This window comes from Vanessa atalanta, chromosome Z (assembly GCF_905147765.1).
Source record: "Vanessa atalanta chromosome Z, ilVanAtal1.2, whole genome shotgun sequence".
In the NCBI taxonomy this organism is placed as follows: domain Eukaryota; kingdom Metazoa; phylum Arthropoda; class Insecta; order Lepidoptera; family Nymphalidae; genus Vanessa; species Vanessa atalanta.
In genome coordinates, this window is record NC_061902.1 from 5216040 (window position 1) to 5239241 (window position 23202).

At 32.9% G+C, this 23202-nt stretch overlaps 1 protein-coding gene across 1 annotated transcript in view; it reads left to right on the plus strand.

The window, feature by feature from the left end:
* LOC125075837 (transient receptor potential cation channel subfamily A member 1) overlaps nucleotides 1–15916 on the plus strand; it is a 47915-nt gene extending 31999 nt beyond the window's left edge. Inside the window, exons 4-21 of the mRNA XM_047687631.1 lie at nucleotides 4310–4400; nucleotides 5393–5462; nucleotides 6750–6875; nucleotides 7036–7332; nucleotides 7581–7820; nucleotides 8717–8824; nucleotides 9905–10083; nucleotides 10471–10750; nucleotides 10986–11155; nucleotides 11644–11788; nucleotides 12170–12277; nucleotides 12626–12881; nucleotides 13052–13257; nucleotides 13341–13529; nucleotides 14156–14428; nucleotides 14939–15098; nucleotides 15225–15358; nucleotides 15713–15916. Coding sequence (XP_047543587.1) covers nucleotides 4310–4400; nucleotides 5393–5462; nucleotides 6750–6875; nucleotides 7036–7332; nucleotides 7581–7820; nucleotides 8717–8824; nucleotides 9905–10083; nucleotides 10471–10750; nucleotides 10986–11155; nucleotides 11644–11788; nucleotides 12170–12277; nucleotides 12626–12881; nucleotides 13052–13257; nucleotides 13341–13529; nucleotides 14156–14428; nucleotides 14939–15098; nucleotides 15225–15358; nucleotides 15713–15850 — 3170 coding nt within the window. The 3' untranslated portion in view covers nucleotides 15851–15916. The remainder of the gene's footprint in view (nucleotides 1–4309; nucleotides 4401–5392; nucleotides 5463–6749; nucleotides 6876–7035; nucleotides 7333–7580; nucleotides 7821–8716; nucleotides 8825–9904; nucleotides 10084–10470; nucleotides 10751–10985; nucleotides 11156–11643; nucleotides 11789–12169; nucleotides 12278–12625; nucleotides 12882–13051; nucleotides 13258–13340; nucleotides 13530–14155; nucleotides 14429–14938; nucleotides 15099–15224; nucleotides 15359–15712) is intronic.
* The last annotated feature ends 7286 nt before the right edge of the window (nucleotides 15917–23202 follow it).

A 23202-nucleotide genomic window follows, 5' to 3' on the forward strand; every position in this document is an offset into this window, starting at 1 on the left:
GAATATATGTATGAACAATATTTTTCTGCAAATATTACATTACATTAACAGCCTCTAAATTTCCCACTGCTGGGCTAAGGCCTCCTCTCCCTTTGAGGAGAAGGTATGGAGCATATTCCACCACGCTGCCCCAATGCGGGTTGGTGGAATACATATGTGACAATTAGACACATGCAGGTTTCCTCACGATGTTTTCCTTCGCCGCCGAGCACGAGATGAATTATAAACAAAAATTAAGCACATGAAAATTCAGTGATGCTTGCCTGGGTTTGAATCCGAAATCATCGGTTAAGATGCACGCGTTCTAACCACTGGGCCATCTCGGCTTCTGCAAATATCCATTAGCATATTAAATCCATATCAATTAGCTTAAAAAGGATTAGTTTCCCTTCATGTAATCTTCTTAAAAAATATTTTTATGAGTACTAAGTCTTTTTGAATAGAAGTTATTTTTTTGCTCATGACCTAAACTTCAGCTTAAGTGCTAGGAGCAATAATTGCAAAACAGTGTAAAACCGCGAGATTGGAACGTCTGTTCATTACTTATGCATGGCTCGACTTTAGCGGCCGCTGTCGTTAACAAAACTACTAATTTAAAACTTATCGCTATACTGAGCAATTTAGTGAACACAATTTAAAAAAATATCTTATAACTGTAGAATAATATTAAATATGAATTCCGTCACAACAGCCTTCTAAGAAAGTCTAGCCAACAGATCACATTATAGAAGTTTAAGTGCTCTCCCTGTTCTGTTGTTCCCTCTCATAATCTAATGAGACGTCAATCTCACAACGACCTGGTTTTACGTGTTCTTTAAGTCCTTGACTGCAAATATTCTATACCCTTGAACCCAGGACCTCGGGAAATGTGGTCTTATATGGCCACTAGACCAACGACGCACTAAATATGACTTAACCATTTTTCTGGGCAATGATGAAATGTATTTAATAAATATAAATCAAAATCTAATAACTATAAATAACATCAATACTTAGTATTATGTATTAGCGTTGGTTGGGTGATTGCGCCAGTGTAACTACAGGCACAAGAGATAGATAATCTTAGTTCTCAAGGTTGGTGGCGCACTAGCGTTGTAAAAAGAATAATTAATTAAAGAATGTTTAATATTTCTGTGAGCTTTGGTCACAGAAATATTAAACCATCAATTGACACATTTTCAAATTATTCATCCAAAAAAAATTATAAACAGGCCAATTAAGGCCAATAAATTAAATTGTTTTAAAGATATTGTGGCGTGTCAACTATCTAATTTAGATCTAAATAAACTTTATAATTCATTTTTTGAATTAATATTAATAAAAATATTTAAAATGAAATCATTTCATAATAATTCAAAATTAAAGCTTAGTGACTGGGCCACTATTGGTATATATAAAAGAAGAAATAAATTATACGACCTATATGGTATGAAGCAGTGCAATCGAAACGTAGCCTTTCTAGAATACGTCAATAAATATTCCAAAATTTTTAAAACAGTATGCATTTATGCTAAGTCTTTATACATAAAGAACAAAATTCTCAAATTCCGATGATAGAATAAAGACCACATGGGATGTTATTGGAAGTGTTTGTGGAAAACCTATCAAAACCAGTAAAATTGAACACAGGTAGTAGATACACAAATTCTGAATTAGAAGTTGGAAATTTATTTGAAATATTTTTTAATAACTTACCTAATAAAATATCATGTAAAATCATCTGCATTAGATGCAGCTAAATTATTCAATAATAATGTTTCTAAATGCATTATTGATTTTTCATTTGAATCAGTTTCATCAAGATATATCGTAAAATCTATATCTAAAACTATTAATATTAAAAAAACTAACGACATATGGGGCTTACTTATCAATTTTGCGCTCGCCACTGTTCGAGGCAAGCGGAGCAGGCATCATAAGGCAACCCCTACCACACTCACTATGGCCTTCTGCAACATAAGCGGACTCAACTCCAACTTGAACGCCGTTCACTTTGACCTTGAGAGAGGCCTTGCTTTTTCTTACCGAGACCCAGATATCCTCTCCTGCCGATACGACTTTTTTTTCCTACCCCGGGTATAAATTGGAACATTCCTTTCTACCACGAGCCGGGGTGAGCGTTTACGTCAGAGATTATATCTGCTCTCGACGCCTCGGCAGCCTTGAAGGGCAGGACCTATCGATTATCTGGCTGCGTGTAGATTGCGACGACGATCCGCGAATCTACGCGTGCCTTTATAGGTCCCATAGCGGTAATGCCGAAACCGAGCACGTCCAAATGGCTACAGATTCCATGCTGCAGCAGATCCCATCCGCAGAGATCGTAATTCTTGGCGTTTTTAATGCCCCCCATGCCGAATGGCTTGGATCACGCACTACTGATCATGCGGATAGATCTGTTCTCGACTTCGCTTTAGCATATGAATTGACACAACTGGTCACCTCGCCAACGCGAATTCCAGACGTGGAGGATCATACACCTTCCCTGTTGTACCTTCTGCTGACTTCCTATCCGGATAGCTATCAGGTCAGCTATCAGCTCTGGGCTCGTCGGACCACTGTCTCGTTCGGAGTACAGTGCCGGTTGCGCGGTACTCACTACCTCGTTTCGTGGGCTGCCGCCGCGTGTGGCACTACAAGTCAGCAGATTGGGATGGGCATCCTACCCGGATGCAAAGAAGGACCGCATCCCATGGGGGCAGGTTTGTTTTTCGCCTGATGATTCGAGCGTTATTGCTAACTCTGTTGCCGATCTGGTCCTTCAGGGTATGGAACTGTTCATTCCATATTCTACGGTGCCCATCGGCGGCAAGTCTCAGCCTTAGTTTGGTTTCTGCAAAGCGGCCTCACGCCGAAAATGGGTAAGTTACCATGACTGGGCTAACGCATCGGCGTCTCGTGATGTAAAGACCAGCGCATTCAGAAAGGAATATAACTCTGCCTCTGCCTGGCAGCTTAATTTCACCTTCGGACATCTCGTCAAAATCCTATATTTCCCCCGCACCACCTAGATGTCCGAAAATCCACAACAGCGCGATTTTTAAGACATTTTCTGCCTCACACAACCACTCTGTGGAACTTTCGCCGGCGGTTTTTCCGAACCGATACTACTTGGGAACCTTCAAAAAAAGAGCGTACTCCTTCCTAAATCACCGGCAACGCACCTTCAACCCCCTGGTGTTGCAGATGTCCATGGGCGGTGGTAATCACTTTTCTTCAGGTGAGCCTCCTGCTCGTTTGCACTTAACATAAAAAAAAGAAAAAAAAATCACAAAATCCTATTGGGCATTCTGTGATTTTGCCTAAAGCATTTGATTGTGTCTCGTAATACGAGACACTTCTTTATAAGCTCAAATACTACGGTATTAAAGGTAAAGCGCTTGATCTTATTGCTTCATATTTAAGTCAGATAGTCCAGCAAGTTTTCATTAATGGCATAAAGTCTTCTGGATCTACGTTAAAAATGGGTGTTCCACAACGATCAATCTTCCTTTCTATGTTAAAGGTATTTGTGATATAGTGTTGTTTGCTGACGATACTTCGTTTTAAGGTAGACAGATATCACAGATACACGATTGGTTTACAGTAAATTATTTAGTTTTGAATACTCAAAAAACAAAATGTGTAGTTTTTACACTACGCAATGTTAAAAAGAAAAATAATAATATATCTTTAAATGGTGGCCGTCTTGATGTAGCCGATACTACGGGTTTTTTGGGAATCATTGTATGTGCACAAGAAGTAAGGATAAGCTTAGATCGCCAAGTTTCCGACTCCGCAAAGTCAATAAATCGTTCTTGGTCAAGGTATCCGCTTCTATAATAAAATTCCGCAGACATTTTTAACTTTACCGTTTCATAGATTCAAGTCATTTGTAAAAATACATTGGTAAAGAGAAGGCATATTATTCGATACGAGATTATATTGATGATAAAAAAGCGTGGAGTTAATGCTTGTTGACTTCCAGGCAGACAACATACATATATAATTGTATTTAACTAACGTAACTGTATTTTTAGATGTTGAAAAAGAGTAACTACCGAGTTTATTGCCCGTTCTTCTCGGTATCTATATTACGAACCGGCGGTAGGGTTACTTTAAATAGTTCGTTAAATGACGATTCAAAAGTGCTTGTAAAAGCGTACTTGAATAAAGTATATTTTGATTTGATTTGATTTGTCTAACCACATACCACAATAGTGTAGATTTAACTTAAAAAAACCTGCAAACACTATCTAGAAATTTTATAAATATTCCAAGTATTCTAAGCATTGTTTTATGTATTATACAATTTTCTATATTTTATTAGACTTAAACGTAACTGACAACTCCGGGAACACACCACTGCATGTGGCTGTCGAGAATGGTTCTCTGGATGCGATAGAATTCCTGCTAAATCAGTAAGTATAGACGCGAACATCGACACCTTAAAGCTTACTGCATGTTACCTACATATAGTAATAGATTATAAAATTTCTCTATGAGTTATCTAAATTATATATGAATGTAATCCTAACCCATATTAAAAAAGCCTAATTGAGTCAATTTATTTATTTGATACGCTTACAAGTCTTAACTTAGCTACCGTAAAGGACATAGGGTACCGAAAAATAATTCATAAAATCTCTTGACGATCGAGATTAAAGGTAAACTCTAAAATTGCGATAGTTTTTTTTTTTCTAATTCTTATTTTTCGGTTTAAACTATAAACCAACTATAAATAAGAGTGAAATTAGATAAAATAATCTACTGATTATCTTTGCTGGTTCTTCTAAGGTCCAGAGTATATTCATTTTTAAACCGGCAGTACTTTTTACTTCAACTGTAAATAAGTAAGTTTTATGTTATCATGAATTTTTTCGTAGTACACTTATTATTGAGAAAAAAAAAAAAAAAAAATGCACTTATTATTGACGGTTGAAAAGTAGATTTTTTTTTTAATTTCCTCTTTCTGTATTATTATTACGAATATTACATTATTTTACGATACAGGCCGTAGGTATTTATAAAATATTATTTTTATTTTTGAAACATACTTTTTATTTTATAAGTAGGAGTTCAAGACCTACAATTAATATTTTTTCTAGAAACACATTAAATCAAACATTTCACAAATACAGTGCGCGTGTCATGGAAGCGTCTCAAAAAACGCACAAGGACCAATTTAATAAAAATAAACGCTACTTAACTCGAAGCGTATTTTCGCTCAATTAAACTTAAAAACAAACAGTCTATGAACGTCCCTCAGCTGTTAAGGCCTAAGATACCCGTGTTTTAACCACTGAGTGAGCCATATCAGCTCTACTTGATAGTTTCACAAAAGGAATCATTTATCTACTATAAAAAACGTTTTTATCGTATGCAATGTTTAAAATTCTATTGTATATTTTAGTAAAGTCAACACAAGCATCTTGAACGAAAAATCACAGGGACCTCTACATCTCGCTACTGAACTCAATAAGGTAAGTTATATTATAATTATAATTTATTCTTAACAAACGTGACAATTTCGCTTATTATCATGAAAACTCTTTTTATTGGAAATCAAAATGAATTTTGTCTAAAATCTTTAAATTTAAGTTTAAAAATTGTATCCATATGTTATACATATACAACCATACAAACAAACACATGACTATAACAATTTATTTAACAAGACGTATATAAATGTTTATGAGTGTAAATAATTCTTCAGTCAATGTTCATGAATGAAATAATCTTGTTTGAATATAATTGTTATTATAAATAAATTCTCTGTTTTTATTATCATCGTACATATTAATAGCGTAAGCCAATTTTTGTCCCGGTGAGTATGGTTCGACAGCTGCACATAAATCGGTTATGGTCTTATTTTGAAGAGCATCAGCCTTAATTGTGCAGAAAATGAAAGAGGATCTTGATAGCAATTTACTAAATTATTATGATTTAACAAAGAATTAATTTTAGAGAGCTGAATAAGTTACTGGCTGGGAAAAGAGCGTCGCTATGGCTGTATAAAAAAAAACCAAAAAAAAAAACGTGCGAACAGACGTCGTATATGTATAATGAAATTATATCAAAATAAACCCGTTATTAGTTTCGAAATTTGTAAAAATCTGTTGAATAAACGCGAAGTTTCGCTTGCGATCGATAGTCTACGATCCATGGACTACCACTAGTAAACCGAAATTTATTAATCATTGTCATATGTATGCGATTGAAATACAAAATATCTCATTGAAATATTTTTATTTCTACCAGTATCACATGACATCAGAAACGTTCGAAATAATTGACAGATATCTGAAGTTTACTAATGATGTTACAGCTCAATTTCAGTTAGGTATTAGGGCACAGAAAAGATGTTGATCCATCGATACTTACAAATCTAAAATCGATTCCATCACAGTATATAAACCTAATATTCATTTTAGTCAACAGTTTTCTCAAATGAATTCCAAATTATTATTAAATATTTCCATTATCTCGTCCTCTGCGTGCGAATTTGTGTTTTTACATGTATTTCAAACGTGTTAGTATTGTATTATTATTGATATTTGTGTGTGTTTTGCAAAAGTTTCTTATCGTATAGCAAAATTTAAGTACAAATAACTACCTGCTTTGAAACATAATGAAAAATAATATTAAATTTAATTAAGTTTTTTTTTTATGTTCTTAAATTCGAAATTAGAATAAACAAAAACGTTACGTCTATTTCAAAACGATAATTCACTTTGAGTTATGTTCATAACAAAATATATTTCTTTCAGGTGGCAGTTCTGCAGCTGTTTGTTAAATTCAAGTCTGCGTTTAACGTTGATCTCGGCGGCGAACATGGTCGTACCGCATTGCACTTTGCAGCCATACACGATCATGATGTTTGTGCTAGAATTTTGGTAAATATCATACGCCTCAATTGCCTCACATTTGACACCTTATTTATTAACGTTCCTATTTCATTATTTATTAACTTAACTAACTAAATGTTTTGCATGAAATGATTTTAATAAAACGTTTAAATTTGAGATTTCAACTAATCTAACATTATCTTAATAGATAACTGAACTCGGCGCAGAATGTAAACGGCCGTGTAACAATGGTTACTATCCAATACACGAAGCCGCGAAAAACGCATCATCTAGAACAATGGAAATATTTCTACAATGGGGGGAGTCTAAGGGATGTACAAGAGAACAAATGATTTCTCTATATGATAACGAAGGGAATGTTCCCTTGCATTCGGCTGTACACGGAGGAGATATCAGAGCTGTTGAACTATGCTTGAAGTCTGGCGCAAAGATATCTACTCAACAATATGATTTGTCCACGCCAGTCCATCTTGCGTGTGCGCAGGTAAGATTAAAAAAAAACTGATTTTATTTTCATTACATTTTACATTCTTAATTTTTAATAGATTATTTGAATAAAATTGAATTGGAACATTTATATAACAAATAGTTAATTGTCATAAGTGTTTACCTTGCCAGAAGGACTTTGCGCGAGCCCGTCTGCCAATCTAATTATTTATTCTACCGCCAAGCAGCAATACTTAGATTTGTTGTGTTCCTGTTTCAAGAGTTACATATGTAAGTTTATTTCAGGGCGCTCTGGAAATTATTGAGCTAATGTTTCGTATACAACCTGAAGAAAGAGATGCCTGTCTGAAATCATGCGACGTACAAAGGATGACGCCGCTTCACTGCGCCGCTATGTTTGACCATCCCGACATTGTTAGCTTTCTTGTCGCTCAGGGCTCGGACATAAATCCTTTGGATAAAGAAATGAGATCTCCATTACTTCTAGCTGCTTCAAGAGCTGGATGGAGGACAGTTCAAGTTTTGGTAAGTAGTAGGTGATAAGTAGATATGATAAGCAACACTGCGTTTTTTTATATTACTGTTTTCTTATTGAATTACAGATAACAATAAGGTTTGAGACAGAAGAGATATAACGTTCATCTGTAATTAATTACGTTGCCTTTTGATATATTTTCGCATATATTCTTCTAAAGTAAAGAAATTTTTAATTATAATTTTTTTATAGTTTCAATTGGATACAGCGGATCTTCATTTTTTTGTGCTGGACGTTATTTGCCTTTTGTTTACGCGGCTCACGTTAAAGTGAAGGTAGAAATTGTCTCGTAACGAAAAAGAATTATGCGTTCCTAGGGGATATTTCTTTCTCTTTCTATTCCGTATGGTTTTTAATAGTATTATATTTACATTACATCACATTAGCAGCCTATAAATTTCCCACTGCTGGGCTAAGGCCTCCTCTCCCTTTGAGAAGAAGGTTTGGAGCATATTCCACCATGCTGCTCCAATGCGGGTTGGTGGAATACACATGTGGCAGAATTTCGTTGAAATTACACACATGCATGTTTCCTCACGATGTTTTCCTTCACCGCCGAGTATGAGATGAATTATAAACACAAATTAAGCACATAAAAATTCAGTGGTGCCTGCCTGGGCTTGAACCCGAAATCATCGGTTAAGATCCACGCGTTCTAACCACTAGGCCATTTCAGCTCAATAAATATTTTTTATTATTTATTTTAAATCTAGATTTATTAAAACAATTTTGTCATCATCTTTTAATTATTCCCAAACATTGTTAAATTATTTTATTGCCTATTATTCAATAAATAATATAATAAATATTATAACTTCGTTCCAACCGGTTGACCTACGACACCTCGCTTTTTATTTTTAGAATCTGTCATTTATTAAACTTTCAGATTCGTCTCGGGGCTGATGTCGAACTTAAGGATGTAAACAACCGTAATGTTCTACACCTCGTCGTGATGAATGGAGGGCGCTTGGAGGATTTTGCGGCTACTTGTAAGGTAAAACGAAATTACATGCATATTTGTAACATTTTGCATTACGAGAACTATGCAATATACTATGCAGCTTAGAAAATAAATTTTTATAAAAGATTTCACGAATTACAATAAAAGTACGAAAACGTTTGTTTTAATGTAACTTGTTGTATGAATTAATATAGGTAAGTCTTATTTTTAAACGTTCTCTCCATAAGAACGAAAAATATATAAACTTCATCAGATTTTCTTTTAATGTAAAATACTAAAAATATTTATTTAATAAGTATTTTTCTGTCAATTAATACAATGGTGGAATATTATCTTCAATAATAAACGAATTAGTTTATTTTGGCTGTTAACTTACTAAATTGAAAATAGTAAAATCCTTAGAAAATTTTCTCTATCAAACTTAATACTCTTACTGGTAAAATAGAGAAACTTACTAGTTCTTTCGACTTTAAAGTCGATGAAGAAACTATAATAGGTCCATAGTATTTTAGTTCGACTGGATTTACGCTAGGGGTTTACGTAATCGCTGTTAGTATACGTATAGAAGACTACCCTAAGGAATTTACTTAACTATCAAACTCGTACTAAACCAAACTACGGGTGCAGATTCAATTTCATGTTATTGCAGCTGCTTTACAAAAGTATTGTGAGGCACGACTGCCTCGTTGGTCTAGTGGCTAGATATAAGGCAAAAAACCCGAGGTCTTGGGTTCAAACCCCAGGTCGGGTCGATAGAATGTTATTGGGTTTTTCTGTTAAAAAATTCTCAATAGCAGCTCGGAGTTTAGAAGTTGGAAGTGTGTACTACCGTGCCTCGGATAACACGTGAAGTCCTGCAGCTTAACTCTTTACAGTCGTCTCGGATTTGCGGTCGCATCTTATTCATGAGGGATTAGAAGGGGTACTTGTGTATAAAGTTACATTCTCCTACATTTTTAAAATACTATAGTTACAAAACTTACGCCAAATTTCTATGTTCACAACAAATCTTCCTAAAAGCCAATAAAACTGAAACGACAATGAAGTGTATGAAAAAAAATTAATTTGTTTTTTAATATAATGCTAACATTGGTCAACGAACTATTTCCATAGAATCTTTGCGAGAGCAGTCTAACGAAGCTTCTTAATGAAAAAGATAACACAGGCTGCTCTCCCCTCCACTACGCTAGTCGCGCAGGACACATACGGTCCTTGCAGAATCTTATAAAACTCGGCGCCTGTATAAACCTGAAGAACAATAACAACGAGAGTCCATTGCACTTTGCTGCCAGGTAAAATATCATTAAATTATAGCTATTATTCTAGAAAGTTCCTTAAACATCAAAGTTAGAAAAATATTTTCTACCAATCTATTCTATATCTAATATTATAAATGCGAAAGTAACTCTGTCTGTCCATCTTTACGTCTGTTGTTCTTAACCAAACAACAGAACCGATTTTGATGAAATTTACTACAAAGCAAGGTTGAACTCTAAGAAAGGACATAGATTATATATAACATAAATTCTACTATATTATTAGTAAACAATACCAATAATTGAACTAAACTTAAATGACCTTTCTATTTTTCTATGAATGATTAATAAAATACAAATCATTTAAATTTCCATACGTGTTCCATTTAAAATAGTTGAAAACAATTGTTTTCTCAATTCCAGATATGGACGATACAATACCGTATGTCAACTGCTAGACTCAGATAAAGGTGCTTTCGTTATAAATGAAAGTGACGGTGAAGGTCTTACACCACTGCACATTGCCTCTCGTGAGGGACATTCGAGGGTCGTGCACCTCCTGCTCAACCGTGGAGCACTGCTGCACAGAGATCACAACGGCCGCAACCCGCTCCACCTAGCGGCCATGTTCGGCTATACGAAAACAATTGAGCTGTTACACTCGGTTCACTCACACTTACTTGATCAGTCGGATAAAGATGGAGTAAGTTTCGTTAGATAATTTTTTTTTTTTTTAAATACATAGCTGTTTTTATTTATTTATTTATTAAAAAAGCACTACTTTTATAGCGGCTTGGACGTTCCATATTAATATAGTCAATAATATTTTCTGGCAATAAAATAAATTTGAATTTGGAATCGAAGATTTTGATACTATTATGAAATCAACGACGTTTTATTTTAATTCCTTCTCTACTTGAAGAAATTACTCTTTTTAGAATTCGCCTCTACATTTAGCTACTATGGAAAACAAACCAAACTCTATCGCATTACTGCTATCTATGGGATGTCGCTTGAGTTACAATAACCTGGACTTGAGCGCTATCGACTATGCCATCTATTATAAATTCCCTGAAGCAGCTCTCGCTATGGTTACTCATGAACAAAGGTTAGAAAAATATGTATATATATTTTAATTTAATTTCAAGTTGCCTTCGACTTTTAACCGCCTTCAATAAATAAGTACACTTATTAAATATAAACGTACGCTTTAATTATATATTCCAATTAAAAAGTTTGTGAACCGATTTTGATACTTTTTTTTTCGTATTCGATATAACTTCAAAACGGTTTCATATAAATTTGATTGATATTGGATATTGTAATATTTTTATTTGAAGCATAAATTGATATCAATCTTAATTGGAAAATCTATTTTATTACATAGTATAGTATGTTATAAAATATTTCTTCATTATTTGTGTGAAAGACGATATGGTTAGACATAATATTACTTGTGAGATGACGTCCGACAAAGAAGTATGGAAGAAGAGGACATGCTGCGCCGACCCCGAGTAAAATTGGGAGGAGGATGAGGATGAGAATGTCAAATTAGGTTGTTTTGATTTTTGTTTCAATTTACGTGCAATGTTTTAGGGCAAACGAAGTAATGGCCTTACGATCAGATCGCTACCCTTGCGTCACGCTCGCACTCATCGCTGGCATGCCGAACGTGTTTGAAGCGGTGCAGGACAATTGCATCACAAAAGCTAACTGCAAGAAGGACTCTAAAAGCTTCTACGTAAGACCTAAACCATTTGTCATAATTTACAAGTTCATTTTAAATAAGACATAATATTGATCCTTGTTTCATAGGTTTTTTAGATATGCTGTAATTTAATATCATATTTTTCTGTAATAAATATTATAAAGGTTCGATGTTTAATTTAAATATAACTGATAACTAAGATTACTTTTTTGAATTTATTACTAAAATCTATTTACATATTTAGATCAAATACAACTTTCGGGTGTTCTGCCCGAAAACAAAAACCGATGATGATAACAACCGAAAGCCAGACAGTTCTCTGAAATCAAAGAATATTCCTTTAGCAGCTCTGAATGTAAGTTTAGATTAATATTTGCAGTAAATAATTACATACAATATTTTACTTCGTCGCAGATTAAGTACTCATTCAGATTCTACCAACATACGAAGCATGAAATAGAAGCGCTGAGACAGGCGCGAAACGACCCAAACTTTCGTCCCGAACCGTTGAGTGTGATCAACGTGAGTGGAGTAACACTATCGCACAATGGCACTCTGCACTATTATCCTAATATCTTTATAAATATAAAGATTACTTTAATTGCAAAACTGACCTATTCACTAACACATCTCCTAACCTGTAAAGTTCATCTTTATGGTTCTCAACACATTTTACATTTCTCTACACGCCAAGTGTGCAAAAATCTATGGTTTTAAGGACGTCACTGTGATGTTTATTGTATATTCTCACATGCTTGTATCACTAACACTACTTATATTTGTGATTTGTCTAAAAATGTTTATAAATTTTTTACTAACGAAACGTTTATATTATTTTTTTAAATCATAGCTCTTCGAGTATAATTTCAGGCTATGGTAGCTCATGGTCGTGTGGAACTGCTAGCTCATCCTTTGAGCCAAAAATACCTTCAGATGAAGTGGAACTCATATGGGAAGTATTTTCATCTCGCCAATGTACTTTTCTATTGCATTTACCTAACTTTCGTTACACTATTCACTTACAAGTTGATGAGTGAGCCTATGGTTAATGGTAACAAATTCAATGAAACTGATTTCGATTTCGGCCTTAACGAAACTAATTCGACAGACACCGTTGACAAAAAAGGTGAGGATATAATGGTTTAAGTAATATATTATTTTAAAATACATGTATACTACAAATTCAAGTAACGATATATAATAAAATTTGGTTGTTTAGGAACACGTTCCACCAAATGCAATTTTGTAGATGTATATTCAAGGATAGAAATGTTTGAAGCATTTTATTGTCAACAGATTTCGAAACTATGATCGCTATCTATGCAAGCACGGTTGCCGTTCTTTTCTACAACTTCATGTGTCTTATACGTGAATTGTGCAACATGAAAGAGCAGAAACTGCACTACATTGTGGATCCTTCAAATTTTGTTTCATGGACTTTATACGTGAGCTCAACGCTAACGGTAATACCAACGATATATCCAATTTACGGAGATATACAGGTTGGTAAAGTTCCTCCGATGGTATATAAATAATTAAAAAAATTATTATAAGATATTTATTCGATATGGTTTTCCCTTTACAGCTATCAGCAGCATCAATAACAATATTTTTGTCCTGGTTCCATCTTCTACTACTTCTCCAACGTTTCGATCAAGTCGGAATATACGTAGTGATGTTCCTTGAGATATTGCAAACTCTCATTAAAGTCTTGATGGTGTTTTCGATTCTCATTATAGCTTTTGGGCTAGCTTTCTACGTACTGTTATCAAAAGTGGGTGATGGCCAAATGGTATTTATTAAAAGCAACTGGACGACGTGTAACATTATTGCCCTATTGATAAAAAAGCAAACTCTCGTCTCAGCTTTGTTTAAACAGTAACTGAATTATATTTGATAATTAACGCAAAGATGCTTCGAGATTTGCATCTTTATTTATAGGACACATAATGTGGGTAAATATTTAAAAAAATCTAATTCTTTTCATATAACTTCTTATACTTTTACTATACAGACGCAGGAAAAAATATTAATTAATTAAATCCAATCATTTGCTAATATATAATTTATATTTAATTGATATCCTTTGTTTTAAATGGATGGTTTATATGGAAAGAATTTAGTCGATGTTAGAAAAAATTAAGCTGTATGTAGCATATTCGTTCTTTCGATAATTTGCGTTATTTTATTTAATGTAACTATTTTTTTTATGTAATAGAAAGCTGTGCTTCATGACGTCATGACAATAACCAATACTTATATCATTCGAAATTATTTTTTATGTGCTCTGAGCGAAAGTATTAATGTGCTATGCATGCGAAATAAATTTATGTCTATGAATGAAATATTATTGTGTTTTGATTAAATGAAATAAATAATGAACGTTTTCTTTTCTTTCAGGGTCAGCACTTGTCATTTAGTACGATCCCGATGTCTCTGATCCGCACGTTCGCTATGATGCTCGGGGAATTAGACTTCGTTGGAACATATGTGCAGCCATTTTACAAATCTGAAAGCGAAACTGACCTGCCGTTCCCACTACCGACGTTTTTTATCCTGGTTCTGTTCATGGTGTTTATGCCGATACTTCTGATGAATCTTCTCATCGGTCTGGCGGTTGGTGACATCGAGAGTGTCCGACGCAACGCTCAACTCAAACGCCTGGCTATGCAAGTAAGAAAATAGTGTCAATAATTCGAAATAACGAAGAAATATTTTATATATGCTTTAAAATTCCACATCGGCTAAAAACTCTGACCCGAGGTTCTACCGGTGTTACCCGCTTACCTATCGAGACAAATAAAAATTTGTTCACAAACACATATGCAAACTTTGTGATGAGCCGAAATGGCCCAGTGGTTAGAACGAGTGCATCTTAACCGATGATTTCGGGTTCAAACCCAGGCAGGCACCACTGAATTTTCATGTGCTTAATTTGTGTTTATAATTCATCTTGTGCTCGGCGGTGATGGAAAACATCGTGAGGAAACCTGCACGTGTCTAATTTAAACGAAATTCTGCCACATTTGTATTCCACCAAACCGCATTGGAGCAGCGTGATGGAATATGCTCCAAACCTTCTCCTCAAAGGGAGAAGAGCAGTGGGCTAAGGCCTGTTACAGACTCTTAATGTAAATGTAATGTAAAAATATATTGTTACAAATTGTTGATTATTTATTAAAGGTGGTCCTGCATACTGAGCTGGAAAGGAAGTTGCCCAAGATATGCCTCGACAGAGTGGACAAGGACGAACTTATTGAATATCCCAATAATAAGAAATGTAAGCTTGGATTCGTTGATTTTATCTTGCGCAAATGGTTCTGCAACCCATTTTCTGACGAAGGTATGTAATAAAAAACAGATACGTAAAATAATCTAAGTAACCTTTATCTTTCTATGAAGCCACAATAAAAACTATATTATAATTAAGTCTTTTTCATTTTATTTTGGATTTCTTGTCTAATTTAAGGTAATGGTCTGGATCTCGTTTTGGAGAACAGTGAGGATTATATAGCAACTGAGCTGGATAAGCAAAAGCGTCGACTCCGGGACATGTCAAAATCTCTCGAGCAGCAGTACACTCTGTTGCGGTTGATTGTACAGGTTTAGTTTCATTACTCGAATCTTCAATTCGCTACCGTTAAACTCTATAGCTATTACTCAATGAAATGTCAATATAATGAACGAATTAATTTCGTTTAAAAGAATAAGCAGTTAGTAGATATTATATTTAAAGAATAACATTTAAATATGAATTAGAACTTTATGATCAGTTCCTAATAATTTCCCAATTTGATGGGTAACTTTCCAATAAAATTATATCGGACTATTATGATTATATAAAAAGTCATGGTTCTTACCAACAAACTTAATGAGGAGAGTGATTTAAATTCTGGTAGCCTTCTCCCTTTTGCTAAACTTAGACGTTAAGTAAAATGTCTGTTTGTGTAATTATAGAAAATGGAGATAAAGACAGAGGCGGATGACGTTGATGAGGGCGTTTCCACAACGGAAACTCGCGTCGTGCCGCGCTGGAGCTCACCTCGTATCCGCAAGAAGCTGCGCTCGGCCTCTTCCTTTAACAGGGGAGGTTAATTTATTTAATGTCAAATTGGCTACTTCACAACATTTGAATAGTACAATCATATATATTTAATTATATCTGTTCGAAAGTCTCTCATGTCAATTAGGATTACACTTCTGCGGATTATTTTCTTCACTATTTCTAAACTATTATATGGATATATTCGAAAGAATAGTTATTATATTAGTCCAATAAAGTTATTTTAGAAATTGTGTAATAGAAAACAGCATTTTTAAACGTGGGACGTTTTATATCTAAGATATTTTTCAATCGTTTGTTTCATGGCAAACAGTTGGCAGATTTTTTTTTATTCGACCGACATGACGTAAATCTAATATCATCTATCCATATTTTTCTAGTCAACGAATACCAAATATATATAATATAATACGATATAATACGAATATAATATTATAATAATATAAATATAATATAATAATAATAATATATATGCATGTCTCATAATGTTTTAAACTAATGAGCTATAAAAATTATGTTAATTTAATTTCAATATATATATTAAATGTTTTATTTAAAACTTAAAAACATTGTGTATTTAGTTTTTAATAAAAAGATGAACTAAATTAAACTTACATGATAAGATTTTTTTTTAAGTATTTGTTATTCTTAAATAATTGGAATCAAATTAGATCTGTCTGTTTCAATCTCTACATTAGCTAGTAATATAAAATAATGAATGAGAATAAGTTAAATTAATTTTATATTATATATGAATATTTATTTTTACTTTTATAATAATTATTGTACAAATAAAACTACCATACAAAGTAAAATGTCCTACAGCACTAAGACTATTGTTGTAATAAGGAATTTTTTGATACTTAAGTAGACTTTTGAATGTATGATGGCTTAATATATTTATATATAAAGATAAAGGCATATCTGTTTATGTCTTTACAAACATGAAAGTATTTTTGGAGTGAACGATTTAAAATATATATATTTATATTATACGAGCTTCGATATACACACATAATTGATGAGCTCATTTGTCCAGATTTTCGAGTAGAGTCCTCTACTCTATTATTATAAAATATAAAACATATTTATTGATTAATATAGTATATTAATGGGGATTAAAAATTACCGAATTACAAATTTAAATGTAAAATTAGAAGCTATAAAGTTATGTTAAGTTTGTTTAAATATTAAAAATATAAACGTCATCGTTTTAATACGATTAAGATGTATACGTTGGTCACGCAAATATACTTAACGGAAGGGAAAGGAAGGGCATTATAATTTGCATTATTTTTTTTGGGATTCAATCCAATGAAAAATAGGAATCCTTTAGCGTAACGCCTTTTTCGTCTGTCCTTCTGCTACAGGCTGTTTTCTTCGAATGTACTCGACGAAAACTTTCTTATTCACAAGAAATTCCAACTTCTAAGAAATAGGTGACTCAATCCTGGACATACTATGAAATGTACCATGAAAACTACCATGTAATGAATCAAAACCTGTTCTTTTTTATGATAAAAATCAAACAACAGATAATTAAGAAAAACCTTCGCTTATACCGGAAACTATTGAATCCATTTGAAAAAAAAAACGGAGGATCATAGTTTAGAATAAAATTCAAAAAAGAAAAGAAAAAGCAAACCCCATGCGAGTTCGACTCGCGCTTGTTAATGTTACGTAAATTATTATGTTGAATATTTATATATATTTAAATTTTAAATTAGTCGTAAGCATTAAATTATATTTCCTAATTAAAAAAATTGGTGTTTAAAGTACAAATAAGTTTGTAGGTAAGTGTATTTACTAGATCCATTTATGTACTACTTGCTCTCTATAAGTTTTGCAAACTACTTAATATCTTCGTCGTCATATCTATAATTTCCCAATGGGTGATGAGTTAAAAGAAATAAAATAATATGTAAGTTCTAGTATAATTGGATACTATTAATAAATACTAGGATAACTTTATATAAATGAACCTTACAAATCAGAACATTATTATAAAATCATTATATATTTAGATTTCCATATACTTTACTATACAAAAATGTCGTCGAAAGGAGAAGGTGGAAAATTTTACTATTAAAATTTCAATATTATTTTAATCTGTGACTTACTTCTCTTGATAATATTTTTAATATAAACTAACTATTAATAATATTATGTATACCAAAATGATTTTATGTCCATATATTACAATAAATAAAGATTGGTGTTAACTAGTTTTTTTAATTGTGTCCTTTCCACAGATTATCAAACAAATAATAAAATCAAACTTATTTAATATTGAACTCTATACGCATGTACTTAAGGTTATAAATGGTCTTTGTATATAACATACTTTGTCAGAAGAGTAATTGAATTAATTGAGTATTGAAATTTTATTTTACAATAAAAAATACATGTCAAGGATTCCGACCGTTAAACGTGTATATAATACAGAGTGAAGACCAAATCGTAGCTATAAAAAAAATAAAGAGAGCGTTTTACATACGTCACGTTTTTTTTTTTTTTAATAATATATAACACGTATGAATATGATCTTATTTATTCATCTTGGTCTGCTGATAAGAATAAAAAATAATATCCGAAGGAAATTATTGGGCGAAGTTTATCTATTAACTCACGAAGCGAACCCCTCCGAGTTAAATTATTATCTGAGTTCTTTAGTATTGAGCGACACTCATTCTTATAAAACGTTTTAAATGGGTGAGACAATTAAATACGTGTATGAGACTAAAATACAAATTCGATTAACTTTATTTTTAAGTTTTACGGGGGAATCGCGTCTTCGTGAATAAATAGATCGATAACATAATCGTTTAATATTTTTGGCGGTCTTATTTCCAAAACATACATATATGTAGTCATGTCTATATACGTATTAATTACTATAAGCAGAGACACAGATTCTACTCACAAAGAGCCCTCTAACTGTCAAAACTTACTGTCAAATAATACATCTAATAAATGAAGGATATTAAGATGATCCCATATTAAGATGATCCAAGTAATAATCGTCTGCTGTCATGATGTCACATGATGACAGCAAGCGATTATTACTTTTGAGCTAGTTAAAGATATTCCTGTGTGTGCAATACAAATTTCCTGAAAATCAGTACTACTTACTACATTTACTCGTCTGACAAAGTATTCTATGGATATTATATTAAGAGAAAAAGCAGCAAATAATTGAATAAAAATACTGAGTAATTAGTTATCGATTTGAATGATAATTATTATGTTTAAATTTTATAATCAACACTAAAAATAAGGTCAAACATTTTCGTTTAAACATTACTAGAATATAAATAAACTTGAAGCTGAAACGGTAAGAAAAATATTTCATAAATGTAAGTAAAAGCTTAATCATGACGTTGAAAAAAAAATAAGCGCCAGTTAATATTCTACGACAGGCCATAGACTTTTTCCCATTATTAAAAGAATTGAGAGCGTTCCAAGTGCCTATACGTATAAGCTAAACTATGTTGTTATAAGAACCTAGAATATTCTTTGATAAAAGAATACTTGAATTTTCGTTTACCAAAACTGAACAAAGGCGTGTTTAAATAAAAAAAAGCCATGAACCATTATGCCAGTAAAAAATCTAAGGTAAATAGGTGAGAGTACCCACTGAAGTCTTCATTTGTTTTTATAATACATTTCGTGATTTGCGATAAATTTTTCGTCTGGAAACCTAGATGAATTATACACACATGTCGGAAGGAAATTATTCCTATATGCCTTCAGGCCATATTGGAACAGTGTGATGGAATTAGCTCCAAACCTTCTTAATAAATAGTATAAAATTTTAACAAAACAGTATCTACCGTCATAAAATATTACTTTAAGAAATTAAATTATAAATATAATTCAAGTCATAGTGAAATGTTTAGTCAACTGATTTTTTTTCCAAATTTTATTTTATAAATAACGGAATTCCTTTATTATCAGGTATCAAAACTTACAAAAAAAGTATTGAGAACCTCCACCATTATTGATGTCGGTTAAACAAGAGAAGAGAAGAATAACAACTGAAATTATTTAATATAAAAGAATTACATTTGAAAGGTTAGCCTATTCAAATATAATTGTTTTATATAAAATAATGTTTAATTCAAAATAAGAAAAATATTGAACAATACTGTCAAAATTTGATCTCGCACACCTTTCCTCCCGGAGTTTTCCTACACCGGCAACTGCGAGATGAACGCAAATTAAGCACTGATTACCACAGGCATATGCCCAGATTAGTTAGCCCGGCCCACCCTAACACATAGAGCTGGATTATCCATTTCACAGTGTGGCTTGGCGCCTGCAGCTGATGCCTAGACAGGCCAAAAATTAGGAAAATCACTCTATTCAAAGTACGATAGACTTGTATAAGATGTGAAAAATCTAAGATCCAGGTCAAACTGACCATAGGATAATTTAATTATTTTAAAATATGATCCGTATTTGACTGTTCACGCTGTGCGATTAGCTGTTCATATCGGAAAAACACTATTTATTCATTGATCGAGCCAAACCGTTGTGGACAACAGGTAATTTCCTTTACATAACATACGACTATTTCATGTAATGGTCGGCATCGTCATGAAGTGATCATTTTTAAGCCATTACATATAAACATTTGTCTCTTTGATCCAGGTCTTCTTTGATTTTAACGATCTAATGACTAATTATGGCGCAGGTTTTGCGTATACTCCAACGAAAACAAATTTTGAGCGACTATGGTTTCATCAAGTCCTTACGTCATTTATACCGCAATGTTTGAAGGCGAAAGTTTTCAATCAATGCGTCTTACCATGGCATGAGTTGACGAAACGTGAACATAACTTCTTAACTTCGGAACTAGTCCACTAACTCAAGGAAGAAAGTGGTGGGCTCCATTGCATGCGGAAGGCGGAGAATCGGGAATTTTAGTGCACTTCAGTTTTGTTGTTGATTAGTAATCAAGTAGTTTTAAATTGATTTTAATGTTCATTAAGTCATAGAACTATGAGGATTTTTAAATAATTAGTTAATTAATAGGGTAGGTCATTTTAATTTCCAAGGATAGCCAAAGTGGAAGAATATACAACTATTATTTCTTTCAGTCCATTGTATGTTATTTCTAATTACAATCAAAGTTGGTTTCAATTTTTTATAATTTTGAGGCTAAATATATTTTTAATAACCTAATAATTTGAGTATCATCGTTTAAAGTTCCGTTTACATATCTGTAAAAAACAATACGTTTATCTTGTATTTTGATAATTAGAAATTTTCACTAAATTGGGTAAAAAATCATATTCGTTGAAATGGCCTCATCAAATAGAAGTATTTAACAGATTAAAACTTTCTCTTATTGGTGACACATTATTATAATCTTTCGGTTAAATTAGCCCTCGTTCCGAGCTGCTGACTGCGCATGCGTGTGATAAACATTCGACCAAAGAAATTATCATCAAGTGGTTATTGTCCTCGTATATAATAATAGGAGAAATTTAACACCATTGTTCCCCTTCCCGTCGAAACACATTATATATTAAATGTAACATTTATTTTACATTTCAAACCGATGCTGTTACTGAAGTTAAAAAGTTACCATGTTTAATGCCAGAGTCGTTTTATTTCTCATTTTGTTGAATTTTTGTGAACCAAATGATCAGAGTAATTCGGCAATTCAATCTATAACAGGTCAGGGTCTGTTAAACGGAATAGCTTTTCCGAAATGGAACAGAAATCTTGGGTTTAAAAATGGTTTTCGGGAGAAAATACCAACCGAAGCATACTTCTGGCCACCGCCACAAAAACAACATCGTTGTGAGTATATTGTCTATACTAATATTATAAATGCGAAAGTAACTCTGTCTGTCTGTTGCTCTTTCACGAAGGAACCCCAAGGAGCTATTGAGCTATTTTTTACAACTAAAACGACGACGGACGACCATTCCTACAAGGCGAGCAAAGCCGAGGGCGTTAAAAAATCTCCATAAAATTCGTTATATTGTATTTAAAAGTAATTGCTTTGCATGCAGGTGTATTGCCGGCCTTTAAGCGCTGCTTTGCATAATTCTAGAAATATAACGTAACTAAGAATAAGATGAAATAAATCAATAAATGTCATATATTTACAATAAATGTGTTGTCAAATTCTAGAGAAATCGTAATAACATACATTTCATATCCTAGTCGTGTTGCAAACATATTTTATACGTAGGATTCAACCTTGCCTCGGTGGTTGGTAAAGGATCGAATACAGTTTCGCGACGAAGCTACGCAGAAGCGATTTAAATAGCGAACAACCTCGAAAACTCGTAAAATAAAAAGTATTTTTTTATTTTTTTCAATACTTCGTAACGTTTATTTCGAAACTTTTGATGTTACAAATGTTATATATAAAAAATAATATTGCAAAAATAAAATAAAACTATATAAACTGGTTTTTATTTTCCTGAGACGACCTATGAAAATGAAAACCAGCTCTTAAGAAGAGTCAGTCAGTTACGAAGTCTCATAGACATTATCATAGCTATGATTCGCTTCTCTTATTCAGCCGAGTGTGTTCGATGTTAACATCGTCGGATGTTTATGGGAAATATCGTACGCAGTAGGCTTTACTTCCTTTCGTATAAATATTATATTTAAGCGAAATACAAGATATTTGTTAAAAGAATTTCAGTCCATATATATTTTCCTAGAACATGGCGAATAATTATCTTTCATATAATAATACGTATATATAGGCTGTTAATATAACACTCTTAGGTCCTTCCAATGTTGGTAGTTGGGCTGAATTTCATCAAACATGTGCATGTTTGATGAAATTGTTTTCCTTAGGACCATGCGTCGAATTATACTCACAAATTTAGCAAATATAATGTCGGTGGTGCTTATTGTGTTTGAACCGGAAATTCACGATCAATATTTATAGCTACTGAGCTATTACGGCTCAAAAATTTATTCTAGCTTAATATTATTTTAATATGCCTGCATATTTCTTACCAGGCTGCATCACAATCTAAGTTTCATGTATTATCAGAACGTTAGATCCTTCGCGGTTGACGTAACTTTGAAACCATTGGGAAACCTCACGCTTATTGGGTTTGAACCTGCAATCCACGACTAAGATATCGATAGAGCTATTTCGGCTCAACAAATATATTTAAAACATATATCATCTATTTTAATGAAAACTTAGACAGTTATCCATTGTATCCGTCCATCGTATCAGTAATCCATTTTATTTACAATTGTAGGCTTCGCAAAATTTTTAATTCGGCAATTCAATGGTATAACATTTAGGAAGTTTTTAGAATTATTATACTTGATGACATTCCAATAAAGCATATTTATAGCGTTAGGAAATAACGGCAGTATTTTGTAAAATAGCCAG